Genomic DNA, 27,498 nt, shown 5'->3' on the forward strand with positions numbered 1-27,498 from the left:
AGAACAGATGGTATAGTGGCAATATTTTTTACATGTTTTACATTTTGTAAGGTGCATTATCCTGGGGGAAGGTTGGGGTAGAAATACCCATCTTTTGTCACTGTGACAAAATACCAGAGGAGACAGGGAGGCAGCCTTATTTGGCTCATGGTTTCAAAGGTTTTGGTTCATGGCCATTGGCTTTGCTGTTTCCTGGAACAGCATCCTGCCGAGGCGCATAGGTGCACCACAGTGGCTCACCGTAGGCAGGAGACAGGGGGACAAGGGCCAGGGGGTGTGGAGTCAGGGACAAAGCTACACCAACAGTGAGCTACTTCCAACTTAGCCCCATGTCCTTTCTGGTTTCCATTCCCTCCAATAGACTCCATCCATGGGCTAATCCATTAATTAGACCAGAACTTCCAAGATCCAATCTCTTTCAAGAGCCTTGCCTCTGAACACTTCGCTAAGGACCTAGCCTTCCACATCTGAGCCTTTGGGAAACATGTAATGTCTGAATTGTGACAAAGGGGCTGTGGGTGTCTCAGAAGCACCCCAGGCCCGCATCTCAGGTGCTGGTGATGGTCCCAGCTGCCTTGTCAAGACAGGAGCTGAGGAGGGACGGAGGAACAGAGGGTCTGTTGCATTAGTTCATATAGGAGGTGTACATGATGGGTGCTTTTGGCATTGACACAGGGGAAGGTCACCAGAGCAGAATCTATCGCCTCCCCCGTGGGTGGGGGCAACACAGTTCACTGCAAAAAGAACCTCCTTCCTGATACACTCACTGGCCCAGTGCTCTTTGATTTTGCAGATGGACATACCTCGAGTTCTACAGTCGCTATGGCATCCTTATGACCCAGCAGGAGCTGTCCCTCAGTGATAAGAAGGAGGTGTGCAAGGTGGCTTTGCACAGGCTCATCCAGGTTGGTCTCTCCTGCTGGGATCTTGAGCATTTTCTAGCAGTGCACCTTTCAAACCTGTCCCTTCATGTGCTAATGAGGCAGCAGCAGCCAAGCTCACTGCAGCAAGATCTCTAACCAGCAGGCATCTCCCTTAGGGATCTAAACCCTGAATTCCACTGCCATCCCCCTGCCTCATTCTCCCATGATCCAATATCATCCTCCATGGACCTGGGTCATGCATGGGACATGGTCAGATGCTACCCAAGCAACATGGTCATGTTGCTCAGCATGGATTGGGGTTATTGGAGACAGTGGAAAGAGATGGCAAGCTATAACAGCCAGGAAATGGGATAGGGACATGTACCCAAAACCAAGACACCTTGAAGTAGAAGTTTCTAGATTGTGATTCTGCCTTGTGCCAAAGCAATAACAATGGCTTGAAAATCTTTTGACTTAATGTCAAACCTAAAAGGCTTTATTTCTAACATATGGTTTTTTCTCTTCCAGGATTCTAACCAATACCAGTTTGGTAGAACCAAAATTTTCTTCAGAGCAGGACAGGTGGCTTATTTAGAGAAACTCCGCTTGGATAAACTGAGGCAGGATTGCATTATGATTCAAAAGCATGTACGAGGCTGGCTGCAGAGGAAGAGATTCCTCCGAGAGAGACAAGCTGCCCTGACAATCCAGAAGTACTTCCGGGGTCAGCAGACAGTGAGGTAAGAGGATGTGGAAGGAGACACTGGGGTCACACCAATTACTTCCCGGGGAGTATGAATTGTTTTGGCCTCTGATAATGGCCTCCATTGCTGTGACACTGTGTGTATGTGACAAGGAAAGTAGCCAGAAACAGCCACATGGAAAAGGGTCCAAGTTCATGGGGCTACCTCTATATAAAGCCACTCTCATTAAGTGTGGTGGTGCGGCCTCAGGAGATTGAGTCAGGGGAATGGTGTGGGTTTGAGGTCAGTCTAGGCTGCATTATGAGTATTAGGTCAGGCAAGATTTCATAGCAACTCCCTGTCTTTCCATAAATAAGTAAGTAAGGGCCAGAGAGATGGCATTTACTGCAAATTATAACAACCAAGTTTGTACCCAAGCACCATGTGGAAATGGCTGGGCTTGTCCACACATGCCTGTAACCATGAAGACAGAATTGCTGGGGCTTGCTGGCCACCAGCCTGACTCCAGGTTCAACAAGAGACCTTGTCTCATGGGAATATGGCAGAGTGTGAGAGCAGGAATGTGACATTCTCCTCTGATCTCCGTGTGCACCTGGGCACATGCCTGTGCATGTACATCACACACTCACACATACACACAAAAATAAAATAAATTCTAAAATAAAAAGTAAAAAGGATTAAAACACACACATACACAGAGACACACCAAAAAAAAAAAACCTACCCCCTTTGCTCTGACTCATATTGAGCCATTCAGAGGCCATGTCTCCAGTGGCCTACCTTCCACCAGGCCACCCCTTACATCACAACCAGGGCTAGGTGGCTAGGTGTCCACCGTATGAACTCTTCGGGGACACACTGAAGGCCAGCTCTGGCTACAGAAGCTGCTGTCGGCAGTGTGTGTAGAGCAGTCACAGGTGTGCCCACTGAGGCTTGATGGTCTCAGAAGATTTTGACTCTTCAGGTCGTGGTCTGCCAGCTCCAGATCTGTAGCTCCCAACCCATCTCTGCATGAATATACATATGAACAAGTGGGATTCCAGGGCCCTGACATCCTCATAGTCTGGATGTGGGCTGTGCACCTGTGTATGTGGGTACCTGTGGATTAACTGGCAGGAGCAGACACATGTGGGAGAGCCCACATGGTCCCTCTGTGCCGGAGTGACCCACACTGAGGTCAGGGTAACACAAAAAATAAAGACCCAGAGACTGATACTGGGGTTCAAGCTTCAAGCTGCAGATCAGAGGAACAAAGCAGCCAAGCCAGTAGATCTTACCTCTCCCCAGCTGAAATGTCAATCCAGTCTCTACGAATCCTCAGAGGCAAAAGGCTCTCAGATCTTTTCTCTGCCCAGCCAAATACTCCTGTCTGCACATCCCTAGTGCTGGGATGAAAGGCATGTGATCCTAGGTGCTGAGATCACCTTTGTGTGAGCTGTTCTTTTAGGACTGGATCAATTTGGTGTGGTCAGTGTGGCCTTGAACTAACAGAGATCCATCTACCTCTTAATCCTGAGTCCTGGGATTAAAAGCACGTGCTTCTATGGTTAACTAGTATGGCTGCTTTGCTTTTTTGATCTCCAGTGGCTTTAATAAATCATAAACAATATAGCACCACAGATGAGGATAAGCACAGATGGGCCTGAAGTTGCAATGGGATGGACTGCTTAGTGGTAGAGATGAAAGAACCTGAGAAGCCCCTCACTGAAAGGTGCTGCCCACACTCATGGTTCACGGTGAAGGCTGAGGCTCTGGCCACCTACTCACACTACCTCTCTTCACCCAAGGAAGGCCATCACTGCCACCGCTTTGAAGGAGGCCTGGGCAGCCATCATCCTCCAGAAGCATTGCCGAGGGTACCTGGTCCGAAACCTGTACCAGCTGATCCGAGTGGCCACCATCACCATCCAGGCCTACACCAGGGGCTTCCTGGCCAGGAGGCAGTACCGCAAGGTATGGATGGAGTGGACACAGACTGCTGTTCCCTCTTCAGTTCAGGGGTTCCAGTGAAAGAGGTACCCTCATTGCCCTGAGGGTTTGCCCAAGGGGTTGCTTCAGAAGTCTGGGATGAAGTACTCAGTGGGTCATTGATGGGAGATTCTTGTCCCACCCTGTGGGAATGTCCTGGACTGTCTCTTCTGGTGATGAAGGAATGAGACAGGAGGTCTGGCTTACATTTCACAAAGCTCCTTCTCCAGTTGCTGCAGGAACACAAAGCTGTGATCCTTCAGAAGTACGCAAGGGCATGGCTGGCCCGGCGCAGGTTCCAGAACATCCGCAGGTTTGTGCTCAACATCCAGCTGACTTACAGGGTCCAGCGTTTGCAGAAGAAGCTGGAGGACCAGGTTGGCATCTCTCTCTCTCTCTCTCTCTCTCTCTCTCTCTCTCTCTCTCTCTCTCTCTCTCTCTGTGTGTGTGTGTGTGTGTGTGTGTGTGTGTTCATATGTGTGTGTGAATGTTTGATCACTCTCTACCTTGTTCTTTTTGAAGCAAGGTCTGTGAATCAAACCTAAAACTCACTCGTATGGCTAGTGGTGCCTACTAGCTGATTTTCCTTGGGCATCCATTGTTTCTACCATCCAAGGCTAGAGTTACAAGCAGGCTACCATAACCACCTGATATTTTTGTGGATTCTGGGAACCCAAACTCTAGCACTTTGACATGGGAGGCAAGCATTTTAATCTTGGAGCCACTCCCCAGCCCTCTACAGGCTGCCTTTACCTGCCTTCTGTGAGTCTGTCCTGACCCACCGAGTGCACCAGCTGTGTGCACCACCCCATGCCTCTAGAGATACCCAAGTTTCCCTCTTTAGAAGTCCTTTTTTCCCCGAGAGTCCTATTCCAGGTACACGGATGAAGATGCAGCATATGATTTTTGAGGTAAGCACAATTTAGCCTCTAGTATTAAAGTTGTTGCGGAATCCCAGGAGCAGATGAGCCACCCATAGCAAGAGTCACCAGCTCAGAAAGAATCCATCTCACTCTTTCTGTGGGAAGATGCTAATAAATGTCACTTGTGGTAAATGTGACTGTTGTAGGTAGATGCCACATTGTCATACGAGGCAAGAATGCAGCAGCTGCTCACCCCACGTTGTGGCGAGAGGCATGAATGCCTTGGCTGGCTTGTTCTGAACAGACCTTTGACCTCTGAGTTTTTCTCCAGGGCAGAGAGAACCACGGACTGGTGGAGAAGCTGACCAGCCTGGCTGCTGTGCGGGCTGGCGACCTGGAAAGGATTCAGAAGCTGGAAGCAGAGCTGGAAAGAGCAGCCAGCCATCGGCACAGCTATGAAGAGAAGGGCAGGAGATACAGGGACACCGTGGAGGAGGTCAGAAGTGCACCTCATGGAGGAGTCCATGCTCCTGTCTCTGCAGGGGAGGAAAATATTGCTCACGCTGCAATAAAGCAGGACTTCACAGCCCTGACAAAGAGAGCCAGAGGGCTGGACTCTGGGGAGAATCGGGTGCTTAGGGAAGGGATCAGATGCTCTCCCTGGACACCTTTACAAGCGGACACAAAGCCCGGGCAGCACTGCTGGCTGCTTCCTTCTTCTCTCTGTCACTTGTCCACCTGTGTGGGCCCTGGAGGCCACCTGTCCCTGACCTGTGCTGCAGAGCATGGGGCAGATTTTATCTCTGTGGTCCAGTGAGAAATCCCAACATCGTAGATTCATGTCTTGACTTTGCTGTTGGCTAATGTGCAGCTTGTCCAGGTCACTGACCCTCTGAACTATAGCTTCCTTGTATTTGAAATAAAAATGACAAAAGAGGGCCATAAAAAGACTTGAGGGTGAAGCTTTCATGGGAAATAATTTAGTCAGTGCCCACTATAGGCCCCACATAGGCATAAGCTCGTGCATTCTAGCACATTCTAAATGAATCTTTCATTATTGTCTGTTCTCCTGGGCCTTCCAAAGGCTTGAAGCTCCCACATTGATAGCCATGAGCACCCAGAGAGCTTCCCTTTGCCCTCCCTGTGACCTAGTGCTAGGCCATCAGCATCAAGGTGTCCACACTTCCAGCCCTGCAGGCCTCTCTCATCACTGCAGATTCTGCAGTCTGAAAATGTGAATCCAGTGTGTCTTGTGAACTAAGACGTTATTACCACGGTTAATTAGTAAACTGCTCTGGCTATCCAGAGCCCAGGAGAATCTGAGACAGTCCTTGGACTTGGGCTCGTCTCCCAGGTGTCAGCTGTCAGTCACTGCTAGGGAGCTGGGTAGGACTGTGTCTGTTTTGAAGTCCCCTCGAGCCCCCGATTCTGTGGCTGTGCAGGCTGTTAACTCTGGACGTAGGCTGAGCAAGCATATGTGATTGAAGAGCCCAGGGCTTATCATAAGGGCCGGTGGCAGGAACTTCACCAAGGTCTCCTCATGCCCCTTTCTTTCTCTAGAGATTGTCAAAGCTGCAGAAGCACAATGCGGAGCTGGTGTTGCAGAAAGAGCAAGCAGAGCTGACGCTGCAAGAGAAGACCGAGGAGCTGAAAGGTAGCCAGCACTGGGCATCACTCAGCAGTGTGGATGTAGCCGGCCCACCCTGTGTACTGGGCACATCACACATTTAGGGAATAGGTGTATTTAAAAGATGCTCGCCCCACCCTGCCTGTACCTCATAGACAGCAGCCCTGAGGTTTTACCCAAGGATGAGAATATGAGTATGTGATGTGTTATATGTGTGCGTGTACTGTCTTGTTTTTATGTGTGTGAGTGATAAGAGTCTGTGTGGATGGAAGTTTCTGTCCCACCCGGTCGCACAGCCATTTAGTCCCAAATAAACACACAGAGGCTTACATTATTAATTATAAACTGTTTGGCCAATGGCTCAGGCATCTTATTAGCTAGCTCTCTCTTAATATTTAATCTATTTCTATTAGTGTATGAATCTCCATGTGGTCTTGGCTTACCGGAGAATGCCCAGACATCCTACCTTCCCAGTAGCTATGTGGTGTCTCCTGGTGACCAACTCTCTCCATTCCTCTTCCCAGAATTCTCCTAGTCTGCTAGCCCTGCCTATATGTCTTGTCTGGCTACATCCTGCCTGTCCTTGGCCAACCAATAAGAGAAACATATATTCATGGCATACTGAAGGACGTCCCCACATATTCTGCCCAGCATGTCAACTGAAGGGTGGCAGACCTGGGCTGAAGGGCAGAGTGGAGGAGCAGCCCAAGATGAAGAGGAAGTCAGTCAGTGCCTCTAAGCTAGGACAGAGCTGATGGGGTTCCAGCAAGAAGGAGCACCCTGACTATGGTCCAGGCCCTGAAGCCCACTGAATCAATCAGTGAGAAGCAGAGAGGTCAAGGAGTAAGCTGAAGCCTGAGCAAGGAGGGGATCACCACACACACACACACACACACACACACACACACACACACACACAGGCTTGCACGCTTGTTTATTACACTACTCCTGAGCAGTTGTTTTAGGGGTTTTCTAACTATATGAAGGTTGTCGCAAGGATACTTAAATTCTAACAAGTGTAGATGGAAAATTGCCTCTTTGGTGCCAGAGGCACATTTGGGTGGATGCATTTAATGGAGCGGTTACTTTGAAGCCCCTCTCACCTATGTATCTAGTTTACAAAGGGCATGCACCCTCACCTTGAGTTGCAGTTGAATGAGCCCTCCACGGTGAGTCTGAAGCGTGAGACAGTGAAGACATCCTCTTGGCAGATTTGTTTCAAAGACTGTTCTTTGTCCACAGAAAAAATGGACAAGCTCACCAGGCAGCTCTTCGATGACGTGCAAAAAGAGGAACAGCAAAGGCTGTAAGAGACCCTTGGCTCAAAGCAACCACCTCCCTCGCTCAGCTGTCCCTTCCCTTCCCTTTCTGTCTCCTATTCTCTCCCTCCCTTTTACTTTCCTTCCTTTCTTTCTGACGTGGTTTCAGGTATCACTAGCTGGCCTTGAGCCTCTTCCATTAGCCAAGGATGTCCTTGAACCTCTGATCCTCCTGCTTCTCCTCCCCTGGTTGCTGGGATTACAGCTGTGCATCCCCACTACTGATTTATGCATTGCTGGGAATTTCAGGCCTCATGCTGGCTAGGTAAGCCCTCCTCCATCCCAATGGGGTTATGTCCCCATCCGCTCTCTGCTATTTTCTGTTTTACTTCTTAGCCCACAGCTAGTATGATCCAGATCTGGGCAGGCGGAGTGTGGATATTTTTAAGAAGTGGGGATTTTAGTCTTGAGGGCCCAGCTCCCCAGTATTCAGCCTCAAGTGATGCCCATGCTCTGGAGTTTCCACACTCCTCCTGCTAATGGACCCTCGCTGGTCCCCATGACCTCGGGACCAGCCCCCTTCCTATCTCAGTTATAAACCATCTGCTAACTCCCAGAGATTCCAGCCTGGGCTCCTCTCCTCTGAAGGAGTCAGTGGTTTATAGATGGAGTTGATGGGGGAGATGTGGAATATTCTTGACATGTTCCTTGGGAGACAAACTCTCAGAGCAGCCTGGGAGGTTCCACTTGCCCGTGCAGTTAGCAGAAAAACCTTGGTCTAGGTAAGGAGATGGGTAAGGAGACTTCCAAAGGCTGAGGGGCCAGCTGTGCAGGTCACCCTGAGCTCCCTGCTGTCCTGCCTGGGTGAGGCTGTGCAGGCCAGAGAAGTGAGCAAAACCATGTCTGTCTTAGCCCTCCTTGCAGCTGCACTTGGCCTTTGGTCATCTGCCTGGCCCCTGTTACAATCCTTAGAGGCACAAACTACTAGCAGACCCAACAGTTCAAGCTGCAGACCTAAGTTTCTTGTCCCTCAGACGCCAGGGGTTTCTTGTTTGTTTTCTGGCCTCTTGAGAATACTGTAATGGGTTTGGGGTTTTTTGTTTGTTTGTTTGTTTGGTTTTGGTTTTTTGTTTTGTTTTGTTTTGTTTTTTGTTTTGTTTTGTTTTGTTTTTTGTTTTTGTTTTGTTTTGTTTGGTTTGGTTTGGTTTTTGTTTTTTTTTTTGAGTGGAGGAGGTTGCAAAGTTTAAAGGTTTATTAATGTCTTTAACAGAAGATGAAACAAAAATCTTTGTGGAGCATGGCTCTTCCACAGAGTCTCTTCCTGGGTGCTATTACAGCAAATCAATCAGTTCTGGGTTGGCATTCTGGTAGTGTGAGGCTCTGGTGGGAGGCTCTGAGTGTGAGGCTCTGGTGTGAGGATCTGGTATGAGGATCTGGTGTGAAGCTCTGGGTCGGCATTCCAGCAGTGTGAGGGCTGCAGGAAGCTCACAGAGCTCCTGGGGCTGCCTCCATCCTGACTGGATCCTACAGTCTAGACAAAGCTGGTCTAGGTCACATGACTCCTTTTTGTTGTTTTCTTAGTTCATTATCACCTGCTAAATCAATAACTCACAAGGAATTGAATTTCCATACACTTTGGGATACCTGACTTTGCTGAAATATATTCTAAAATTCTTAAAACGGGGCTGCACGGATGGCTCAGTAGTTAAGAGTGCTTGCTGAACAACCGGAGTTTGAAGCCCAATTATTCATATAGGCTGGGTGTCCCAAGACTCCTGCATCTTCAACCCTGACAGGTGTGATGCCCTCTTCTGGCCTCCAAGTGCAAAGGAGCAAACATCAGGGTACACACATGTGCATACAATCACAATCACCTACTTACACACACACACACTAAATAAATCATTTTCAAATGTTTTGGAAGGTGAGATCTCTTCTGCTTATGTTCCTTACCTGAAAAGCTTGGGGCCAGAAGTTTTCCACTGACACAGACTTGACTAAGAGAGTGCCCCTCCCCCCACAGGCCCAAATCCCAAATATTTCAAAGATGGAATCCTTTCATTAGCACACTGGTGGTGTGGTTTTGGATTTTAGCATTTCTCGTTTAGTTTTGGGGATTTGGGAAGCTCAGCCCGTATTTGTTGAGGACTAAATAAGACCCTTGAAGGGTCATGAGAACTTGAATGGGCTAGAACTTGACAGAATCTGCCAGGTCTGTGCTGAGGGATGTGCACTCCAGCCCCGGGACAGCATGGAACCCAGGTATGGCTTTGAGATCGCAGTGCCCCAGGGACCAGTGTGACTTGAAGTCCAGCCTCTCTGTCCCATGCTCTGTGATCTTCAGAGAGTTGCTCACACCAGGAGGTCTAAGGTATTGGTTTCAGAAAGAGAACAGGGAAACAGAGCATGGGCTACTGTGATGGCAGCAGAGGGTCCTGGTGAGCCTGTCTCCTCCTGTGGCAAGGAGGCATCCATCCCCCCTCTATATTTTCAGCATTTTGTTCAAAGACTAATAAAAACAAACCTAAGTTTTCCTTTTCTTCTTTTGCTGTCTAGGCTTCTTGAAAAAAGCTTTGAGCTGAAAATACAAGCCTATGAGAAGCAGATAGAGTCTCTGAGAGAAGAAATTAAAGCCCTCAAGGATGAGCGGATGCAGCTCCATCATGAGCTGGAGGAAGAACTGGTCGCCTCTGACAGCCTGAAGGCAGAGGTGGCTCGCCTGAGCAAGCAGGCTAAGGTGGGTGAGCTGGCTTTCAGACCCTCCCGTGATGCCTTTGATCTGCATAGATAGCATAAAGGTCTTAGATTTGGGGTTCAAGAGGAACCCCACGAGGGCTGTCCTTTTTGGTAAGGTATTTATGAATACCATAGACAGCATGGTAGGGTTGTGAAGGGGATTTAAATGAGGCATTGTGTGTGTGTTGGGGCTGTTAATCCCAGCTCTCGGGAGGCAGAGGGAGGTGGATCCCTGTAGTTCAAGACCAGCCTGGTCTGTAAGAGCTAGTTCTAGGACAGGCTCCAAAGCTACACAGAGAAACCCTGTCTCAAACAAACAAAAAAAAAAGAAAGAAAGGAAGGAAGGAAGGAAGGAAGAAAAGAAAGGAAAAGAAAAGAAAAGAAAGAAATCCATTCCAGAGTGGTAAATACATTTAATAACAGAGTATTGCTCATTTTAAAATTAAAAGAATAAATTTCAGTATTCTGAAGGACAAAAAAAATGGCAGATGTTTGAGAGAGAGCTATGTATTAGTTGTCCTAACTTCCCACATTACATTCATAAATCACCTTATTTTGTCACCCATATATGTGTGTGTGTGTGTGTGTGTGTGTATGTGTATGCTCGTGGCTTATCAATCTATAATAAAAGCTTAAAAATGAAATTTACAAACTGAGATAGAAAAATCACATAGAAGAATATTTTAATTACTTAACCAAACATTCAAATACTGGTGTTTGTCTATATTTTCATAAAAATACGTAAACATCATAGGCATTTAATAAATAGCTCCTGAGAGAAATAAAATTTAAAAACAACAATAAACCATAAGTTATGATCCTTACTAGAATTTGTAACTATATGCATTCCTACAGTCTTGAGGGTTTGTTCATTTTGAAACAAGTTCTCAATATGTCACCCTGGCTGGCCCTGCACTCAGGATCTCCTGATGAGTGCTAATGGCAATGCCCACCTGGTCACTCAGTCCAGAGTGTTATTGCTTTAGAACGAAGGCGTCTGTCGTGTGCATAGTACAGGAAGAACACACTTGCTCTATAGGGGATAAACTTAGAGCCGTGCCCAGCTGCATCCTCTTCTCAAATGCAAAGCATTTCATTGTGAAATCACAAAGCTGTCGGCCATCCTCTAAACATGGAAAACACATGTTAGAAAGCTCTGCAGATGTTCTGTGTGGCCGTGGGACAGCCGTGTGTAGGTACTCTGTAAGGCCTTCTCCCATCAGAACTGTTGACCTTCCTGCCTCTGGGTTTCCCAGGAAAGCTGTCTTTTCATATCGGCACTTTGTGTTAACCGGTCAGTGTTCTCCTTGTCTAACTGCTGTTTAATGTGGGGACTTGGGGAAACTGGATCACAGGATCAGATTCCTTTGACTTCTCCATTCTGGGAAGTGGATTGTGTGTCTGATGGGTGTCATACCAACTGGCTAGTTTTTCTTTTTTTTCTTTTCTTTTCTTTTCTTTTTTTTTTTTTTTTTTAAATGATTTGTTACTTGTTATTTTATGTGCATTGGTGTTCTTTCCTGAGGTGTCAGATCCCCTGAAACCAGAGTTACAGATAGTTGTGAGCTGCCATTTGAGTGTTGGGAATTAAATTCAGGTCCTTTGGAAGAGCACCCAGTGCTCTTAACCTCTGAGTCATCTTTCCAGACTAATCTTACATTGGAGGAATTGTGAGCCTGCGCTTGGAGTGAGATGCCAGTAGATGTCACTCATTTCTGATGCATTGAGAGGTCTGGCTTACAAAGATCTCAACCATCATTATCAAGCTCTGTGTTATATGCAGTCTGAAGATTGCAAGCAAATGCAAACATTGCCTGAATTATGTAAAGAATCACAAATTATGGAGGGAATCAAGGCTTCAGATTGGACAGTCTTAGCTTCCCATATACTTGGCACATGATCCTGAAAGTGTCATTTAACCTTCAATTCAGTGTTGATTCATTTTCTAGCCAATGAGGGCTCAGCTTCTTCTACTCATCTCAGAATCTGGTAGGACACAGTTAGGAGTCCAGGAGTCCTCTGTGGGGCCTGTCAATACACAGAGTGCCCAAGTGTTCTAAAAGAACTTTCCACCTCTGCTGTCCCTGAGAATGTTTTTGTCTGTCTTAGCTACCAAAAAATCCCACAAATTCAGTCTTTCTTGAGCTGAGCTTGCAGCGCAACAACAGTGGGTGTAGCCTTTTGACCAACAGAGATGATTGTAAAAAAAACTATGCCCAAGTGGCCCTGCCAAGGTGCCTAGCCTCCCCTGCCTCTGAAGACAAAAGCTTCCAAGCAAGGTTGTACCTTTGCCCCACCCACCCCACCTCACCCTCTTCAGGGTTACTGTCCACTGAAAGATGGTTTTAATACCCCTTTCACCTCAGCTTGCCCCCACCCTACCCCTCTCCTGGCACACTTGTAATTGTTTTCTTCCCTTTAAAACAGGGAAGCTACTTTTTGCAACCAAGTAGATCTGGAAAACTGCAGTATTTTGAGCAGTTGAGCTGCTTCAGGGCAAGCTGTGAGGCCGTGAGAGCTGGATAAGATTCCAGCTAGGAAAGTTCATGGCAGCCGCTGGGCTCCATATGCTCTGTGTATGCCCTTGTCTGATGGAAAGTGTAACGGCTGTTTTCTCTACACTTGGTTTGTCCACGGCTCTGATTTAGACCATCTCTGAGTTTGAGAAGGAGATAGAGCTGTTGCAGGCCCAGAAGATAGATGTGGAAAAACATGTGCAGTCACAGAAACGAGAGATGAGAGGTACCAGGGCATGGGCTGGTTAGTGGGTAGGGGAGAGGCAGAGGGGTATGGGCTGGTTAGTGGGTAGGGGAGAGGCAGAGGGGTATGGGCTGGTTAGTGGGTAGGGGAGAGGCAGAGGGGTATGGGCTGGTTAGTGGGTAGGGGAGAGGCAGAGGGGTATGGGCTGGTTAGTGGGTAGGGGAGAGGCAGAGGGGTATGGGCTGGTTAGTGGGTAGGGGAGAGGCAGAGGGGTATGGGCTGGTTAGTGGGTAGGGGAGAGGCAGAGGGGTATGGGCTGGTTAGTGGGTAGGGGAGAGGCAGAGGGGTATGGGCTGGTTAGTGGGTAGGGGAGAGGCAGAGGGGTATGGGCTGGTTAGTGGGTAGGGGAGAGGTAGAGGGGTATGGGCTGGTTAGTGGGTAGGGGAGAGGCAGAGGGGTATGGGCTGGTTAGTGGGTAGGGGAGAGGCAGAGGGGTATGGGCTGGTTAGTGGGTAGGGGAGAGATACCAGGGGCACGACTGGTTAGTGAGCAGTCTGGACAGCTTGCTGGTTGGATACTGGAAAGGGTCAGCCCTTTAGTGAGCCCATAGCAGCTATTTGCTGCAGACTGTAGGAAAGCCCCCTGGAGAGGCCTCGAGGAAGAAAGTCAGCTCCGGTTCGATTTCTGCTGCTCTCCCTTTCCTTCCAGAACGTATGTCAGAGATCACCAAACAGCTTCTGGAGAGCTATGACATTGAAGACGTTAGAAGCAGGTAATCAGTTTTACAAGATCAGACATTTACAAACAGAAAACCAACCAGAAAGGTGGGCTTAACAAGTGTTAGTGTGGGAGTTTGATCCCTAGAACCTATGCCTTCCTTTAAAAAGGAAAAACAAAACAAGCATGGCATGACCCACCACTGGGGCAGTAGAGACAGAAGGATCCCTGGGTTTACTAACCCATGAGCTCCAGGGCAGTGAAAATTCCTGCCTCAAAAAAAAAAAAAAAACAAAAAAAAAAGGGGTTGGAAGTTGAAGGGACAGACGGTTCAGTGGTTAAGGGCACTTGCTGCTCCTGCAAAAGACTAGGGATCATTCCCAGCACCCATATCAGATGAGTCACAACCACCTGTAATTCCAGCTCCAGTGAGGGATATGATGCCCTCTTCTGGCCTCTGGCCTCTGCCAGCACCCACCCACACTTACACACACACACACACACACACACACACACACACACACACACACACACACGATCTCAAGCGTGCACACATACATACACATCCACACAGAATCTTTTAAAAAGCAAGATGCACAGTACTGTAGGAAAGACACACACAAACCATGTCAAACATGAGCAAGGCTGGACCTTTGTGCCTTCTTTTTTTTTTTTTTATTCCCAGGCTCTCTGTGGAAGATCTGGAACACTTAAATGAAGATGGAGAACTTTGGTTTGCCTATGAAGGACTAAAGAAAGCAACACGGTTAGATGTTCCCTTGGGGTTCTGGCTTTTTGTTGTTGTTTGTTTTTTAGATACAATACAATGTTGGGAAGTTTATCTTAACCTAGATTTGACATGTGAAGTAAATTCTTAGGGTAAAATTATCTAATGACACCTAGAAAGATTTCTCTAAGAACTCAGCCATTTGGCTAGTGAGGAGACCTAGTGATAAGACCTATAATGTGTTTGCTAAAAGCTGGTTACAGGGCTGGGGATGTAGCTCAATTAGTAAAGTGCTTACCTTGCATGCATAAAATTCTGGTTTCCATTCCTTGCACTGAGTAATGGGATGTGGTGGGGCTCACCTATAAACCTAGCACTTGGAAATCAAGAAGATGAAGAAATCCAGTGTCATTGCTAACTACCGAAGAAGTTTGGGACTAGCCTGGGCTAGAGATCCTATCTTAAAAAGCAAACAAAATCTGCTCTGGAGAGAGGCTTAGCAGTTAAGAACATTGACTGCTCTTGCAAAGGACCAAGGTCCATTAGATTCCCAGCACCTACATGGCAGCTCACAACCATCTGTAACTCTAGTCCCAGGGGATCTGATGTCCTCTTCTGCCCTCCACAGGCAATGAACATATATGCATACATGCAGGCAAACACACATATAAAATAAAAATGCATGAATATTTTAAAAGGGAAAATAAAACATAGTTCCATTATGTAAGCAACCACTGTGGTATGACTGAACTGAAGATGCGTCTGCATTTCTTTATATGAACTTCATTGTCTTATAGGATTTTGGGGTCCACATCAAACTGAGTTGAAAATAGATTTCTCACTGAGTGTGTGATGGCACACGCCTTTAATCTCAGCATTAAGGAGGCAGAGGCAGTTGGGTCTCTTTGAGTTCAAGACCAACCTGGTCTAGATATGGGCTTCCAGGATAACCAGGGCTATATAGTAAGACCTGACAGAAAGAGAGAGAGAGAGAGAACACCCTCCCCACTGCCACTGGCTCATATGACAGTGTGTGGTGACACAGCCCCCCCCCCCAAAGGCTCATGTTAAGGACTTGTACACTCAGGGTCATCACAGGTGTGTAGGACACATCATTACAACTGTGTCATGCAGAGCGGAGGTTTTTAAACTACTAACTGTAAAACCATAACTGAATTATTTCTAATGTGGAATCTCTTTGTCATTAACTGCATGTTAACCACACACACTGCCCTGTGACAGTGGGCAGGGTCCTTTGATCACATTTCCTAGTTCCCTCCCCCATCTCTGTGACTGCATTGCCAGCTTTAGTCCGGAGGGTGAAATGCTGAGCCTGGCTTTCTCAGCTACAACACAGTGACCCCTCTGTGGTCAACACGGACAACATGGGCTCACTCCTCTCCCCTTCCTTTAACAGTGTTCTGGAGAGCCATTTCCAGTCTCAGAAGGATTGCTACGAAAAAGAGATTGAAGGTCTGAACTTCAAAGTAGTGCACTTGAGCCAAGAAATCAACCACCTGCAGAAACTGTTCAGAGAAGAGACGGGCATCAATGAAAGTATCCGTCACGAAGTCACCAGGCTGACATCAGAAAACATGGTAGGCCTTGCCACAGATCTACAGACACACACACACACACACACACACACACACACACACACACACACAGAGTGCTTTTAAGATACGCACAGACAAACGCACATACGTATACACGCAACACTTTCAAGATAAACACACACACACACACACACACACACTTTCTTATCCTTCGGTCGCCACCCTGTCTTTGTGAGTTGCCGGGTCTTCTCAAAGGGCATTAACCGTCCTTTGTCCACACAGCCTTCCTTTTCTCTGCAGTCACCCCATGCTGGCTTGTGCCCCTCAGCAACTTGTGGTGATGCCAGCTACTCCCCTGCCTCTGGGGTTCCAAAGGATCAAACCCCAACCAGGCTCCTTCCACCTCACTAGCTGCTGCTTCTTTGCTTCTTTCCTCCTCCTCTGGCCAGACTCCTTGGGAGTCTCAGGGCGACATCCCAGGGAGCATACAGGATCTGCTAGGGGGTCTTCGTAGGCTTGTTCATCCCTAGGATAAACTTTAATGAGGAACTGACAGTGAAGATTCACTAGGAGGTACTCTGAGCTCGAGGCCTGGGTGTCTGTATAAACTTAGAGAACAGAAAAACTGTTTTTACCTGGCTTCGAGTGAAGGGATGGACGTAGGGAAAGATGCACAGCAAAGGGGAAGGGCTTACGGAGAGTCCTGGACAGTTGAAGCAGCAGAATGCCCTGAGATAGTATGTCCTGTTCCAGGTGAGATGGCATTGCTAGGCATTTCAGCGCGGGGCAACCTTCCCTTCCCACAGTGCACCTCTTCCCCTCCCACAATAGCCGTGTGAGAACTGCTCTCTGAGCATGCTGGGATTTTTGGAGACCACTGTATAGGTCTTCAGATGAAGGGGGAAGGGATGTAATGTCATCAGATCCCAGTGCCTCGGCAGGCCTTTTTACACAGCTGTGTGTTCCACAAGCTGAACAAAGAGTGTGTAAAAGTCCATGCTCCAGCTCTGGATATTCTAATAGTTGTTGCTCTCCTCTGAAGATGATCCCAGACTTCAAGCAGCAGATTGCAGAGCTGGAGAGGCAGAAGCAGGATCTTGAATCCCGCCTGAAAGAACAGACAGAGAAAATGGAAGGTGACTGAATCATCCCTAGGTCGACCCTTAGAGACTCCAGCATCTGGGAAATGCACAGGAAGCCAGGGCATCGGGGGTATTGGGGGTCTCCAGGGCCAGGCAGGAAGTACAGGGGTAAGAGGGGAACTGCATGGAGGGCAAGAATGAGTTCAGTATTAAAGGGGCAGCTTCCTTCAAGTTCCATGGGTGTTTGACACAGTGGGAATGTAGGCCCTGATGTGACTTTTTTTTTTTTTTTGGGTATGATTTCTTTGTATAGCTCTGGAGCCTGTCCTGGAACTCATTCGGTAGACCAGGCTGGCCTTGAACTCACAGAAATCCACCTGCCTCTGCCTCTGCTGGGACAAAAAATGTGTGCCACCGCTGCCTGGCTACTATTTTTAAAGAGAATTCAGAAACCTAGATGGTCATATAAAATATATAAAATGTTTTTTGTTTTTTTGTTTTTTTTTTTTTTTTAGTTCTTCTCAAGACAGGGTTTCTCTGTGGCTTTGGAGGCTGTCCTGGAACTAGCTCTTGTAGACCAGGCTGGTCTCGAACTCACAGAGATCCACCTGCTTCTGCCTCCCAAGTGCTGTGATTAAAGGTGTGTGCCACTGCCACCTGGCATAAAATGTCATTCTTAAATAATGCTTTACAAAAACAAACAAAAAAATCCAAAACAAAACCTAAACTTTGTTCAGACTAAATAAACCTAATTTCTGATTGGATATAGATTAGAGTCTTAGATCTGGGGAAAAAATGGCAACCCCAAATTAGAACTCAGTGACATGGCTGACCAGAGCACTGACAGGCTTCTCACGACAGGAAGGCTGGAAGAGCCGTTCAGTCACCTAACTCGAGCCCGAGAAGACGAAGCAATGCAGGGCAAGTAAGTGTTCTGGTGGGAACTGGCCAGAGTTCTCGCATCAACACTAGGTGGTCACACTGATGCCCAGAGCACTTTGTCCCTTCCTCAGGGCGGTGGAAGCCAAAGGGAGAGAGAGGCCAATGGATAAGATCCAAGAACTGCAGGAAGCTGGCGAGTTCCCGAAGAAGCAGCCAGAAGCTGAAGGAGAGGAGGCCTCTCAGCTGTCTCTGGAAAACAGGGTGAGGAGTAGGGATGGTTGGCACCTGTGCCTCGGTGTTGCGAGGCAGGGGAGTGTACTGCGTATAGAATGAGGGTAGCAGCTGTAGACCTTTCAAAAGGCCTTCGGTCAGGGCACTCTGGGTCCCTGTCTCAATGACCTGTGGTTGTGTGGGATTAAACTCAGCCCTAGAGCGCTTGCCATCCGTGGTACTGCCATCGGGACATGGTGGCCAGCACCTGTAACCCCAAAGCAGGGTAATCAGAAGTTAAAGGTCTCCCTTGCAGGGATTTTGAGAACAGCCTGCTGTATATGAGACCTAGTCATTAAAAAAAAAAAAAAAAAGGAAAAAATAACAGGTAGTCACTTTCAGAAAGACTGGAACACTCTCTGCCCTTTATGAGAGATGTTTCTGGGCACCTGGCGCCCTCCTAGTGTTTAAGCCAAACAGCCTGAACAAGGCCACCTCTTCACCAAGAGGGAAAAGGAAAGCTGCGCCCAAACCTCAGAAAGGTCTCTCTGGCGCCCTCTTCTGACATCCAAAGAGCTCCTTTCCCATGCTCTTGTTTTTAAAGTCTGGGTTGGACATTAATTTATAACCAAGAGAAATAGAGTAGGAAGATGAAAAAAGATATTAACCATATGAAAATGGTGTTGTGCAGAAGGGTCAGAAATAAAATACCACATCTTGTGTAATTTCTGTGGTACAGAGTATCTAGAATAGGCAAATTCACACCTACAGTAAATTGGTGACTACTGAACTAAACTATGGAGTGGAGGCTAAAGGAGACAGTGTTTTAAAGTTTTTTAAATTACATTTGTATGTGTCTAATTTAAGGTCCCTATTGGTGTGATAAGACAACATGACCAAAAGCAACCTGGGGAAGAAAGGGTTTGTTTCAGCCTACGGGTTACGCATCACAGTCTGCTAGGGAGGGTTGTCAGGGCTGGAACTTAAGGCATAAACTGAAGCAGAGGCCGTGGAGGAGCATTGCTTACTGGCATATTGCTCATGGTTTGCTCAACCTGCTTTCTTCTAACATCCAGGACCATCTGCCCACAATGGGATGAGTCCTCCCACAGCAATCATTAATCAAGAAAATTCCCCACAGGCCAGTCTGGTGGGGGCATTTTCTGAATTGAAGTTTTCTCCTCCCAATGACTCTAGCTCATGTTATATTAGCAAAAAAAAAAAAAACTAAACTAAACTAAATCAGCTAGGTAGGACCCACCATGTGGCATTGGGAATTGAACTCAGAGCATCAGGCTTGGAGGCAAGCCCCTTGACCCTCTGAGCCATCCCAGATAGCATGTGCACTAGGGAAGCATTGCAAATGCCTGGAACTGGATAACACAGAAAGCAGCCGCTGTGCAAATCGTGTGTGTGAGTGAATTTTACAGTGTGTGAAATACAGATCCAATAACAAATTCAAAGCTGGGAGATATTTCTGAGAAAAGTCCTTGTTTCTCTGGGTTTTGAAGGATCTTGAGGAAGAGTTGGACATGAAGGACAGAGTGATTAAAAAGCTACAGGATCAAGTCAAGACTTTGACCAAGACCATTGAAAAAGGTAGGAGGGGTATGTCCTTACTCTTTTGAGCTCTTGGGTAAAGCACTGTGTTCTGAATCGTGTGACCAGCACCGTATCAAAGTACACAGAGCCAAAAGGAATGATGCTCCACTGGCCAGGCTTAGGGCCTAGGGGGAGGCTAAACAGCCCTTGAGGTATAAAGAGGTTCTTTGCACCAGATAGCAAGAACACTATGTCATTTCCAGTGACCCTAAAACAAATGTTACCCCCTTCCTCCATTAACTCCTCATTTGCAAAATGAAATTGTGAACGAGCATCCAATTAATCATCTTGAAGGCCGTCTCTCACACAGATACTGGATCTGTGAGTATCACACTTTGTGTTAGTGGGGAGAAGTATAGAAGAAAACAGACATGGCGTCCTGGCCTCAGCTGAATGGCATGTGTAGCCTGTCCCCATGAGACCCAAGGGAAGGAGTCACCACCTTTATTCCCTCTGCCAGTTTTCTGCTTTTGTCAAGTGTCTTCATACTCTTGTTCTTTACATTTCCTCTTTGTCCCATCTCTGCTTGCACAGGCAAGCAGACATAGCTTTTCTCTGTGCTCATTCCTTTGAAGACCTCCTTTGTTCTTGGTTACTACACTTTTACATTTAAATATCTTCAGCTGACCTGAGGCTATTTCCTCTTCAATAACAGATGTTTGTTTTGTTTTTGTTTGCAAGACAGGGTCTCTCTGTGTAGTCCTGGCTGTCCTGGAATTCTCTCTATGTAGACCAGGCTAGCCTCGAACTCAGAAGTCCCCCTGCCACTGTCTCCCAAGTGCTGGGACTAATTACTGGCCAGTAATAGATGTTATATGCCAATCTGTTTCATGGGAGCCAGGGGCAGCCTAGATATCCTCCTGCCCTTTATGTCTCTATTAGAATTGACGGATGGAAAGATGCATGGATGGATGCATGGATGGATGGATGATGGATGGATGTGTGATGCATGAACAGATAGATGACAGCTGGATGATAGATGAATGGATGACGGGTGAATGGGTAGATGACTGATGGATGATAGGTTGATGGATATATCAATGGAGGACAGATGATGGATAGATGAACAAAAAGGGGTAGATGAACAAAATAATGTGCTAAATTCTCTATATAATGCCTACCAAAACCCATAGCTAATCTTCACTTCTTTTCCTAAGTCCCAGATCCACTTTGTCTCTTTGACTACTTACTTTCAACTCAACACATGTAAATCAGGAGTCCTTTCTGCCTGTATCAGTTATCCATTACCTCAAACTTAGCAACCTAACATTACTACCACTAACTTTGTGGTAACCTATCACAGGAGCCATAAGAGATTGGTGGCCCCATCACTGTGGTCAAGACCTGTATCTCTGCACTTTGTTCCCTGAGTCTTGCACCCTTCCCTGTAGATAACATCAGGACAGTATCTTGGTTTTCTCTCCCTCCCCACCATACTGGAGACAAGTGAGGTACTCATTAGGACTCATTCAAGGACATCTTGGCCTTTTTAGCAGTGGCCATAGTCAGAGACAGAAATCACTGTAGGGAGAAATCCGGAGCATCCAACAGCCCTAAGATAGCTGCAAGCTGCAGTGGTTCATGAGCAGGGTAGATGTGGACAGCATCCTCACTATGAGACCGGAGGGTGTGGCTTCTGTGAATGTAGCTGACAGTTTGCCTTTGTCTGCAGCCAACGATGTGCACCTGCCCTCAGGACCCAAGGAGTACCTCGGGATGCTGGAATACAAGAAAGAAGACGAGGCCAAGATCATTCAAAACCTCATCCTTGGTAGTCAAGAATCTCTGGGTTATGCTTGCTCTTTGAGAACTTGAATCAGTCAGTTCCAAAGTCCTAGGCAAGGGCAGTTTTTCCTCTCTTTCTCTCTCTCTCTCTCTCTCTCTCTCTCTCTCTGCCTTCATAGTTTCCTCCCTAGCTTAAAGCTTCCCAGTTTCAGCACTGGTCAGGTGATTCTTGGTTGAGGGAAGAGGCTGTGCACTAGAAACCACAGAGAGGGAGGGAGGGAGAGAGAGAGAGCAAGAGCATCAGGCTGTTGGCTGCTTTTCGATCACTGTTGAAGGAAACAACTGAAAGAAAGGTTTATTTTGGCATGGCGGGCCTGATGAGTCCGTGGTGTTAAGAGTGTGTGGTAAAACCTGTTCACATCACAGAAGCTAGAAACATCGGCAGGGACCGCAGCTTTCTTAGGAGGCCCATCCTTAGTGACCTCATTTCACCAGCTAGGTACCAGACTCCCCAAGTAGCACCACCAGTTGAGAAACAAGTGTTCAAAGCATAAGCTTCCAAAGGACATCTCAGATTCAAACCCTAACACAGCCCTACCTATGTTGACACAAAGGGACCTTTTCTCTGTGGTCCCTTTAACTCCGTGGAACTGGATTTGATGGTTGTGAGCCACCCTGTGGATGCTGGGAACTGAATCAGGAAACTGAATCAAGAGCAGCCAGGGCCCTTGATCGCTGAGCCACTTCTGCAGTCCAGCTCTGAGATCTCTTATCCTGAGATGAGATTGTCTCCTGCAACACCCCTGGCCACTAGTGTCTCTGTTGAAGACAGCTTCCTGTGGCTTGAGATTGATCCCATCCTTACCAAAGAGATTGGGATGGGGTACCGGGGCCTGTGTTCCTTTCTTTTTACTGGGGAACCAATGTCTAGAGCTCCTGGGGGGGGGTGTCACAACTTCTTTCTCCTATCTGGCCTCTTAACAAAGAAAGTACTTTACAAATGAGGTATGAGGTGAGCTTCTACCTCCTACCTCCCTGTGCACTTTGGCTAAGTAAGAACCCAGATTGAGTTTCTCAGAGAAAACCAACACTGTGCTTTCATGCTCTACCCAAGCACAGAAAGGCCGGGAACCCCACCCACCCTCTCCCGCCAGCAGTCATAGGAGAAGAGCTCACCAGCAGCTGAGAAGGTGTCTCTTTCTGCTACAGACCTGAAGCCCCGAGGTGTGGTGGTAAACATGATCCCCGGGCTGCCAGCTCACATCCTGTTCATGTGTGTGCGGTATGCAGACTCCCTAAACGATGCCAACATGCTCAAGTCTCTCATGAACAGCGCCATTAACGGCATCAAGCACGTGGTTAAGGTAGGAGTCTACGTTGATATCAGTCCTTGGCAAGGTGTCTGATTTGGAAAGGGCTCTGGGAAGTGACCAGACACTCACTCTTTGTCCACCTTTGACCTCTGACCTTTCCCCCCGGAGAAGCAAAGCTACTAAGGAAAAACAAATGGGTGAGGCTTCACCTGTGAACCTCAAAGACTCATGGAACAACTACAGCCTGGTAGCCACCAGCCTCACCCCTCCACCACTCATGTGAGGGATCTGTGCTCCATCAGTGTAGCAGTAAGGGAAATGGGAAATGAGAGATTATTCATCCCTTCCATTTCCAAGTATATGGTTCTCCTTCATAAAGCATTATTATTGGGACTGGAGAGATGGCTCAGTGGTTAAAAGCATTGGCCACTCTTGCAAAGGCCCTGAGTTTGACTCCCAGAGCCCACATGGCAGCTCAAAACCATCCATAACTCCAGTTCCAGGGGATCCAGTGCCCTCTTTTGAACTCCATGGACACTGCACATGTGCACACATGCAAAAAAAAAACACCCACATATGCAACACAAAATTCTAAATGGAAACATATTACTGCTGTTTTTCCTGGTCTAGAAAAGGAGAACCAGGTGGTCATTAGGTCGGTGACTTTGTAAGGTTAAAACACTGTAGCTGAGACCCCTCCCACCCCATTCCTCCCTCACTCCTGTGCAGTGAGGAAGATGGAGAGCCTTCCTGCGCTCTTAACCTTTCCAAAATGACTCACCCAGGTTGGAGGGTGGCTGTGCCCCACACAGCTGCATGCAGCCCCAGGCTCTGCTCAGACTCCCGAATGCCCCTCCCTAGCTGTGCTCATCAAAATGATGGGACAGCTGGACAATCCCACAGCTGTCCACTCTGTGGGTAAACCCAAATGTGTGTGGGGCAGACAGAAGTTCCCAGCTAAGCTCGTTTTTAATGTTTGTTTGCTTTTTGAGACAGGGCTTTAGTCTGTAGCCCAGGCTGGCCTCAGACTTGGAGATCTACCAGCCTCTGCCTCCCGAGTACGGGATTAAAGGTGTGTGCCACCATGCCCACCCAACGTTGTCTTGTCTTGTCTAAGGAACATTTTGAAGATTTGGAGATGCTGTCCTTCTGGCTGTCCAACACTTGTCATTTCCTCAACTGCCTGAAGCAGTACAGTGGGGAAGAGGTAGGGACATATGCCTGTCCTGCTGATGGCATCCTGGGACCACCGAGGCAGTCACTAATAACTCCCTGCTCCACACAGGCTCTGTGCCAGCTAGCTTGCTGGCCTCCTTTTCACCTGGGAGGCCAGTTTCTGTATCACCTGTCATGAGCCTGGGTGTTACTCCAGAAGTTCACACCTTGGGCTTGGTGTGAAACTGTGGTTTCCTCAGCTTTGGAATCAGTAGAAGATGTAGTGGTCTTGTTTTCCTCTTGATGGGGACATTCTGTGGATTTCAGTGTGGTGACCCAAAATATAACCTCTGGTTCGTTTTGCTACCTGTTTCCTTTAGAGGATACTTTCTGATTATTCTCCCATAATCCATAAGATGGTGACCACTGCACCCCAACTCTCCTTCCAGGAAGTGACATCATGAAAGTGTCCTTCAAACCTCACTGGGGCAATCTTTCATTGAACTAGAGCCACAAGGTGGCTTTATGGTGTTGTTACTTCATGCGCAGAGGCCTGAGCAGGACCCTGAACGTCGTCCTCTGCAGCCCTTCCTTTCCGGGGCACGGCTGGGATTCCAGCTGTGACTGACTGAGAGTATACAATAAACTGCTGTTTTTGTCGTATAAAATAAACTTTAAGAACTCATGTAGAAGCAGACATTAAGTTTTAAAGTTGTCAAAGTTACCCTAGGAACTGACCCTAACACCCTTAATATGGACAGAATTTCAGTTCCCTTCCTGTCTACAGCACTCTCATGTTCATTGCTCAAATTGCTTTCAGGAATTCATGAAGTATAACAGCCCACAGCAGAATAAGAACTGCTTGAACAATTTTGATCTTACAGAATACAGACAGATTCTGAGTGATGTGGCTATTCGGATTTATCACCAGTTCATCGTTGTGATGGAAAACAGCATCCAGCCAATAATAGGTAAGAGGAGAGTTAGTGGCCGAGAAACACAGCAACACCAAAGCTGTTTGTTATTTGTTTTGAGACAGAGTCTCCCGTAGCCCAGGCTGGCCTTGAACTTGATATGTAACTATAGCCAAGGCTGTACCTCCCGTGTGCTGGGATTACAGGTATGTGCCACACTATGCCTGGTCTTGTTCGGTACTGAGTATCAAACCAAGGCTTCATACACACTAGGCAAACATTCTACCAGCTGAGCTACAATCCCAGCCCAAGAAACATTTTTAAAATAGAAACGTTGCATGTGATCTGTGCGCTTATGAATAAATAACAATGCTTGAAAAACTAGGAAGACACAATCACCATAAATATCTAGCTTTTAACGCTTAGCTTGCTTAAAGGAACTCCATATATAATAGCACAGTTGACCATTTTCTTCGGGGAAGGATGCCTTTTCCTGAGGGAAATTTTATGAAGAACTTATACCGTTTTATGTGCTACTTCGGGCTGTTGTATGGCTTTACCAAGTATTTCTGGAAGCCTCAACTCCCGCTCACATTTGTGTATACTTTATTCCACTCTCTGAAACTTAAATACCTAAGGCTTTGATGATCCAAACTCTGAGCTACTTACTGATCTCTTCCCCATGGGGACCACTGTTTCAAGCCTCCAGGAGGTGCCCCTGCCCTTCTGTAAGCCATGGTCCATGCTCTGGCATATTATGGTATGCCAATATACTCATTCCTTTTTTAAAGTACTAGTACTGTTTGTTTATTTGTTTGTTTGTATGACAAAAGCAACATAAGGAGTTTATTTTGGCTCAGAGTTTAAGGGAATACAGTCCGTAAAGGCAAAGGGCCACTGGCAGGACCATGAGACAACTGGCCATATCACATCCACAGTGAGGAAGCAAAGAGATGGTCACTGGTCCTCAGATGGCTTTCTCCCCTTTATTTGGCACAGAATCCCAGTGCATGAATGCAGCTGGCTACACTTAGGATAGGCTGGCTACACTTAGGATAGGTTTTCATACCTCCATTTACCAAATTCTAGAAAGTCCCTTGCAGGAGGGCCCAGAAGTTTGTCCCCTAGGAGGTTCTAAATCCCATCCAATTGACAAGCAAGATTAACTACTGTGCACCATCACAGCTCTATCTATCGACTGTAAAAAAAAAAAAAAAAAAAAAAAAAAAAAAAAAAACCAGATAAAGAGGTTAAGGGGCATACACCCTAACGCGACCCCTGTGTAAAGAGCCTTGCGCCCTTCCCGCAGTGCCAGGCATGCTGGAGTACGAGAGTCTGCAGGGCATTTCCGGCCTGAAGCCCACTGGTTTCCGGAAGCGCTCCTCCAGTATTGATGACACAGATGCCTACACCATGACATCTGTGCTGCAGCAGCTGAGTTACTTCTACAGCACCATGTGTCAGAATGGCCTGGACCCTGAGCTTGTGAGGCAGGCGGTGAAGCAGCTGTTCTACCTGATCGGGGCCGTGACCCTCAACAGCCTCCTCCTGCGGAAGGACATGTGCTCCTGCAGGAAGGGGATGCAAATCAGGTAAAACCCACACACCACACTTCCCAAAGGCCAGGTCATGGGTGCCGGACCCTCATTGCTGTGCCCTTGACATTTGCAAACCCCCAACCCCGGCCTCCTGGGTGTTGACTTGTTGGTGGCTCCATACCATCCCCCTCATACTCTACTACTACCGACTTGATGCTCTGACCTGTGAGAACATCATTCATAATATTGTAGATTCTGATTTTCCAAGGTTATCATACATTTAACCAGCATTGATCACCGGCTTGGTGACTGGTCCAGTCAGGTAAAGAACCCAGCACAAAATGGAGAGGCTCAAAACACTAAGGAGTAGTCCAAGATGCCAGTCATTTAATCACAAGCAGGAGGTATGGGGATGCCCAGGGAGGAACGAACCTAAGGGCAGATGCATTGGGGAAACCAGAGAGAAGAGGATTGGATGACAAGGTTGAGGAAGAGGAACATTCCAAGCAGGAGATGGATGAAGGCAAAGGAGTGGTCCATCTCCAGCTCTGCCTGGGGTAAGCAGCAGCAGTCTGTTTGGCAGGACCCAGCAGGACTGCCATAGAGAGGTGGGTTGGATCTGGACAAGGCGCATCCAGAATGGTGGTGAAGGCATTTGGGGTTCATCTTGAAGACAACACCCAGTTTTAAAGACCATAGATCCTATCTTAAATTGAGGAGCCATGGAACCTGTGACTAGAAAATGCATAGCATAGGAGAGATGTTTAACATATGTGTGTATATTCAGGCAATTGACACCTGTGTGTGCTGTGAGGGACTGGGGAGGTGACCATAGTTGTGTGCTGTGGTTTGAGGGAGGGGACAAAGTCTTTTATGCTGAGAAATAACCTGCAAAGACTCCATCATGCCTTCTTAGTACTCGTGAAAGGAGTTTCTAGACTCCCATAAACCACCTGAACAAAATCCCATGGCGCCATATTGTAGTTTTTAGATGCAAAGGAACTCTCAAAGGGACCAGCCTTTGCAGATCTTTTGCTCTTCATTGAGAAAGGAAACAAGCTCTTACCACTTCACACATGAGCAGATGGCTCTGAGCCTGAACAAGCTTCGACCAAACAAGGCAGAGGGGCCCGGGACATGGCTGAGCTGGCAGAGTGCTTGCCTGGAATACACAAAGCTCCAGGTTCCTTCCCGGAACCACATAACCCTTGTGCACACCTTCTATTGTTTTTAGTTTAATCCCATTGCCGCCACAGGTCGTACTTCATTGGTTAAGCTCTTAGAAATAGGGATTAGAGTGATGATTCCCAGGAACTAAGGGGATAGGTGGCGGCGTCAGAGCTCGGGTGAACTGTTC

The 27,498-nt window shown here is 47.3% G+C and overlaps 1 protein-coding gene across 2 annotated transcripts in view; it reads left to right on the forward strand.

Annotated features, from left to right (window-relative positions):
* Nucleotides 1-27,498, forward strand: part of Myo5c (myosin VC) — a 69,828-nt gene that overhangs the window by 36,637 nt on the left and 5,693 nt on the right. Inside the window, exons 18-38 of one of the 2 annotated variants that reach the window (XR_007835317.1) lie at nucleotides 794-905; nucleotides 1,392-1,603; nucleotides 3,355-3,520; nucleotides 3,766-3,912; nucleotides 4,730-4,894; nucleotides 5,959-6,052; nucleotides 7,268-7,331; nucleotides 9,841-10,021; nucleotides 12,669-12,762; nucleotides 13,429-13,492; nucleotides 14,123-14,203; nucleotides 15,582-15,762; nucleotides 16,763-16,856; nucleotides 17,664-17,727; nucleotides 17,816-17,945; nucleotides 19,406-19,493; nucleotides 21,169-21,267; nucleotides 22,431-22,585; nucleotides 23,652-23,741; nucleotides 24,574-24,660; nucleotides 25,913-26,049. Coding sequence is in view for 1 of the 2 variants with exons in the window: in XM_051197956.1 (XP_051053913.1) it covers nucleotides 794-905; nucleotides 1,392-1,603; nucleotides 3,355-3,520; nucleotides 3,766-3,912; nucleotides 4,730-4,894; nucleotides 5,959-6,052; nucleotides 7,268-7,331; nucleotides 9,841-10,021; nucleotides 12,669-12,762; nucleotides 13,429-13,492; nucleotides 14,123-14,203; nucleotides 15,582-15,762; nucleotides 16,763-16,856; nucleotides 17,664-17,727; nucleotides 17,816-17,945; nucleotides 19,406-19,493; nucleotides 21,169-21,267; nucleotides 22,431-22,585; nucleotides 23,652-23,741; nucleotides 24,510-24,660; nucleotides 25,913-26,195 (2,715 nt within the window). In the remaining variant the exon portion in view is untranslated. Of the gene's footprint in view, nucleotides 1-793; nucleotides 906-1,391; nucleotides 1,604-3,354; nucleotides 3,521-3,765; nucleotides 3,913-4,729; nucleotides 4,895-5,958; nucleotides 6,053-7,267; nucleotides 7,332-9,840; nucleotides 10,022-12,668; nucleotides 12,763-13,428; nucleotides 13,493-14,122; nucleotides 14,204-15,581; nucleotides 15,763-16,762; nucleotides 16,857-17,663; nucleotides 17,728-17,815; nucleotides 17,946-19,405; nucleotides 19,494-21,168; nucleotides 21,268-22,430; nucleotides 22,586-23,651; nucleotides 23,742-24,509; nucleotides 24,661-25,912; nucleotides 26,196-27,498 lie in introns of those variants that run through there. The other variant, XM_051197956.1, reaches the window with a different exon arrangement.

The sequence above is a fragment of the Phodopus roborovskii genome, unplaced genomic scaffold (genome assembly GCF_943737965.1).
Source record: "Phodopus roborovskii unplaced genomic scaffold, PHOROB, whole genome shotgun sequence".
Lineage (NCBI taxonomy): Eukaryota > Metazoa > Chordata > Mammalia > Rodentia > Cricetidae > Phodopus > Phodopus roborovskii.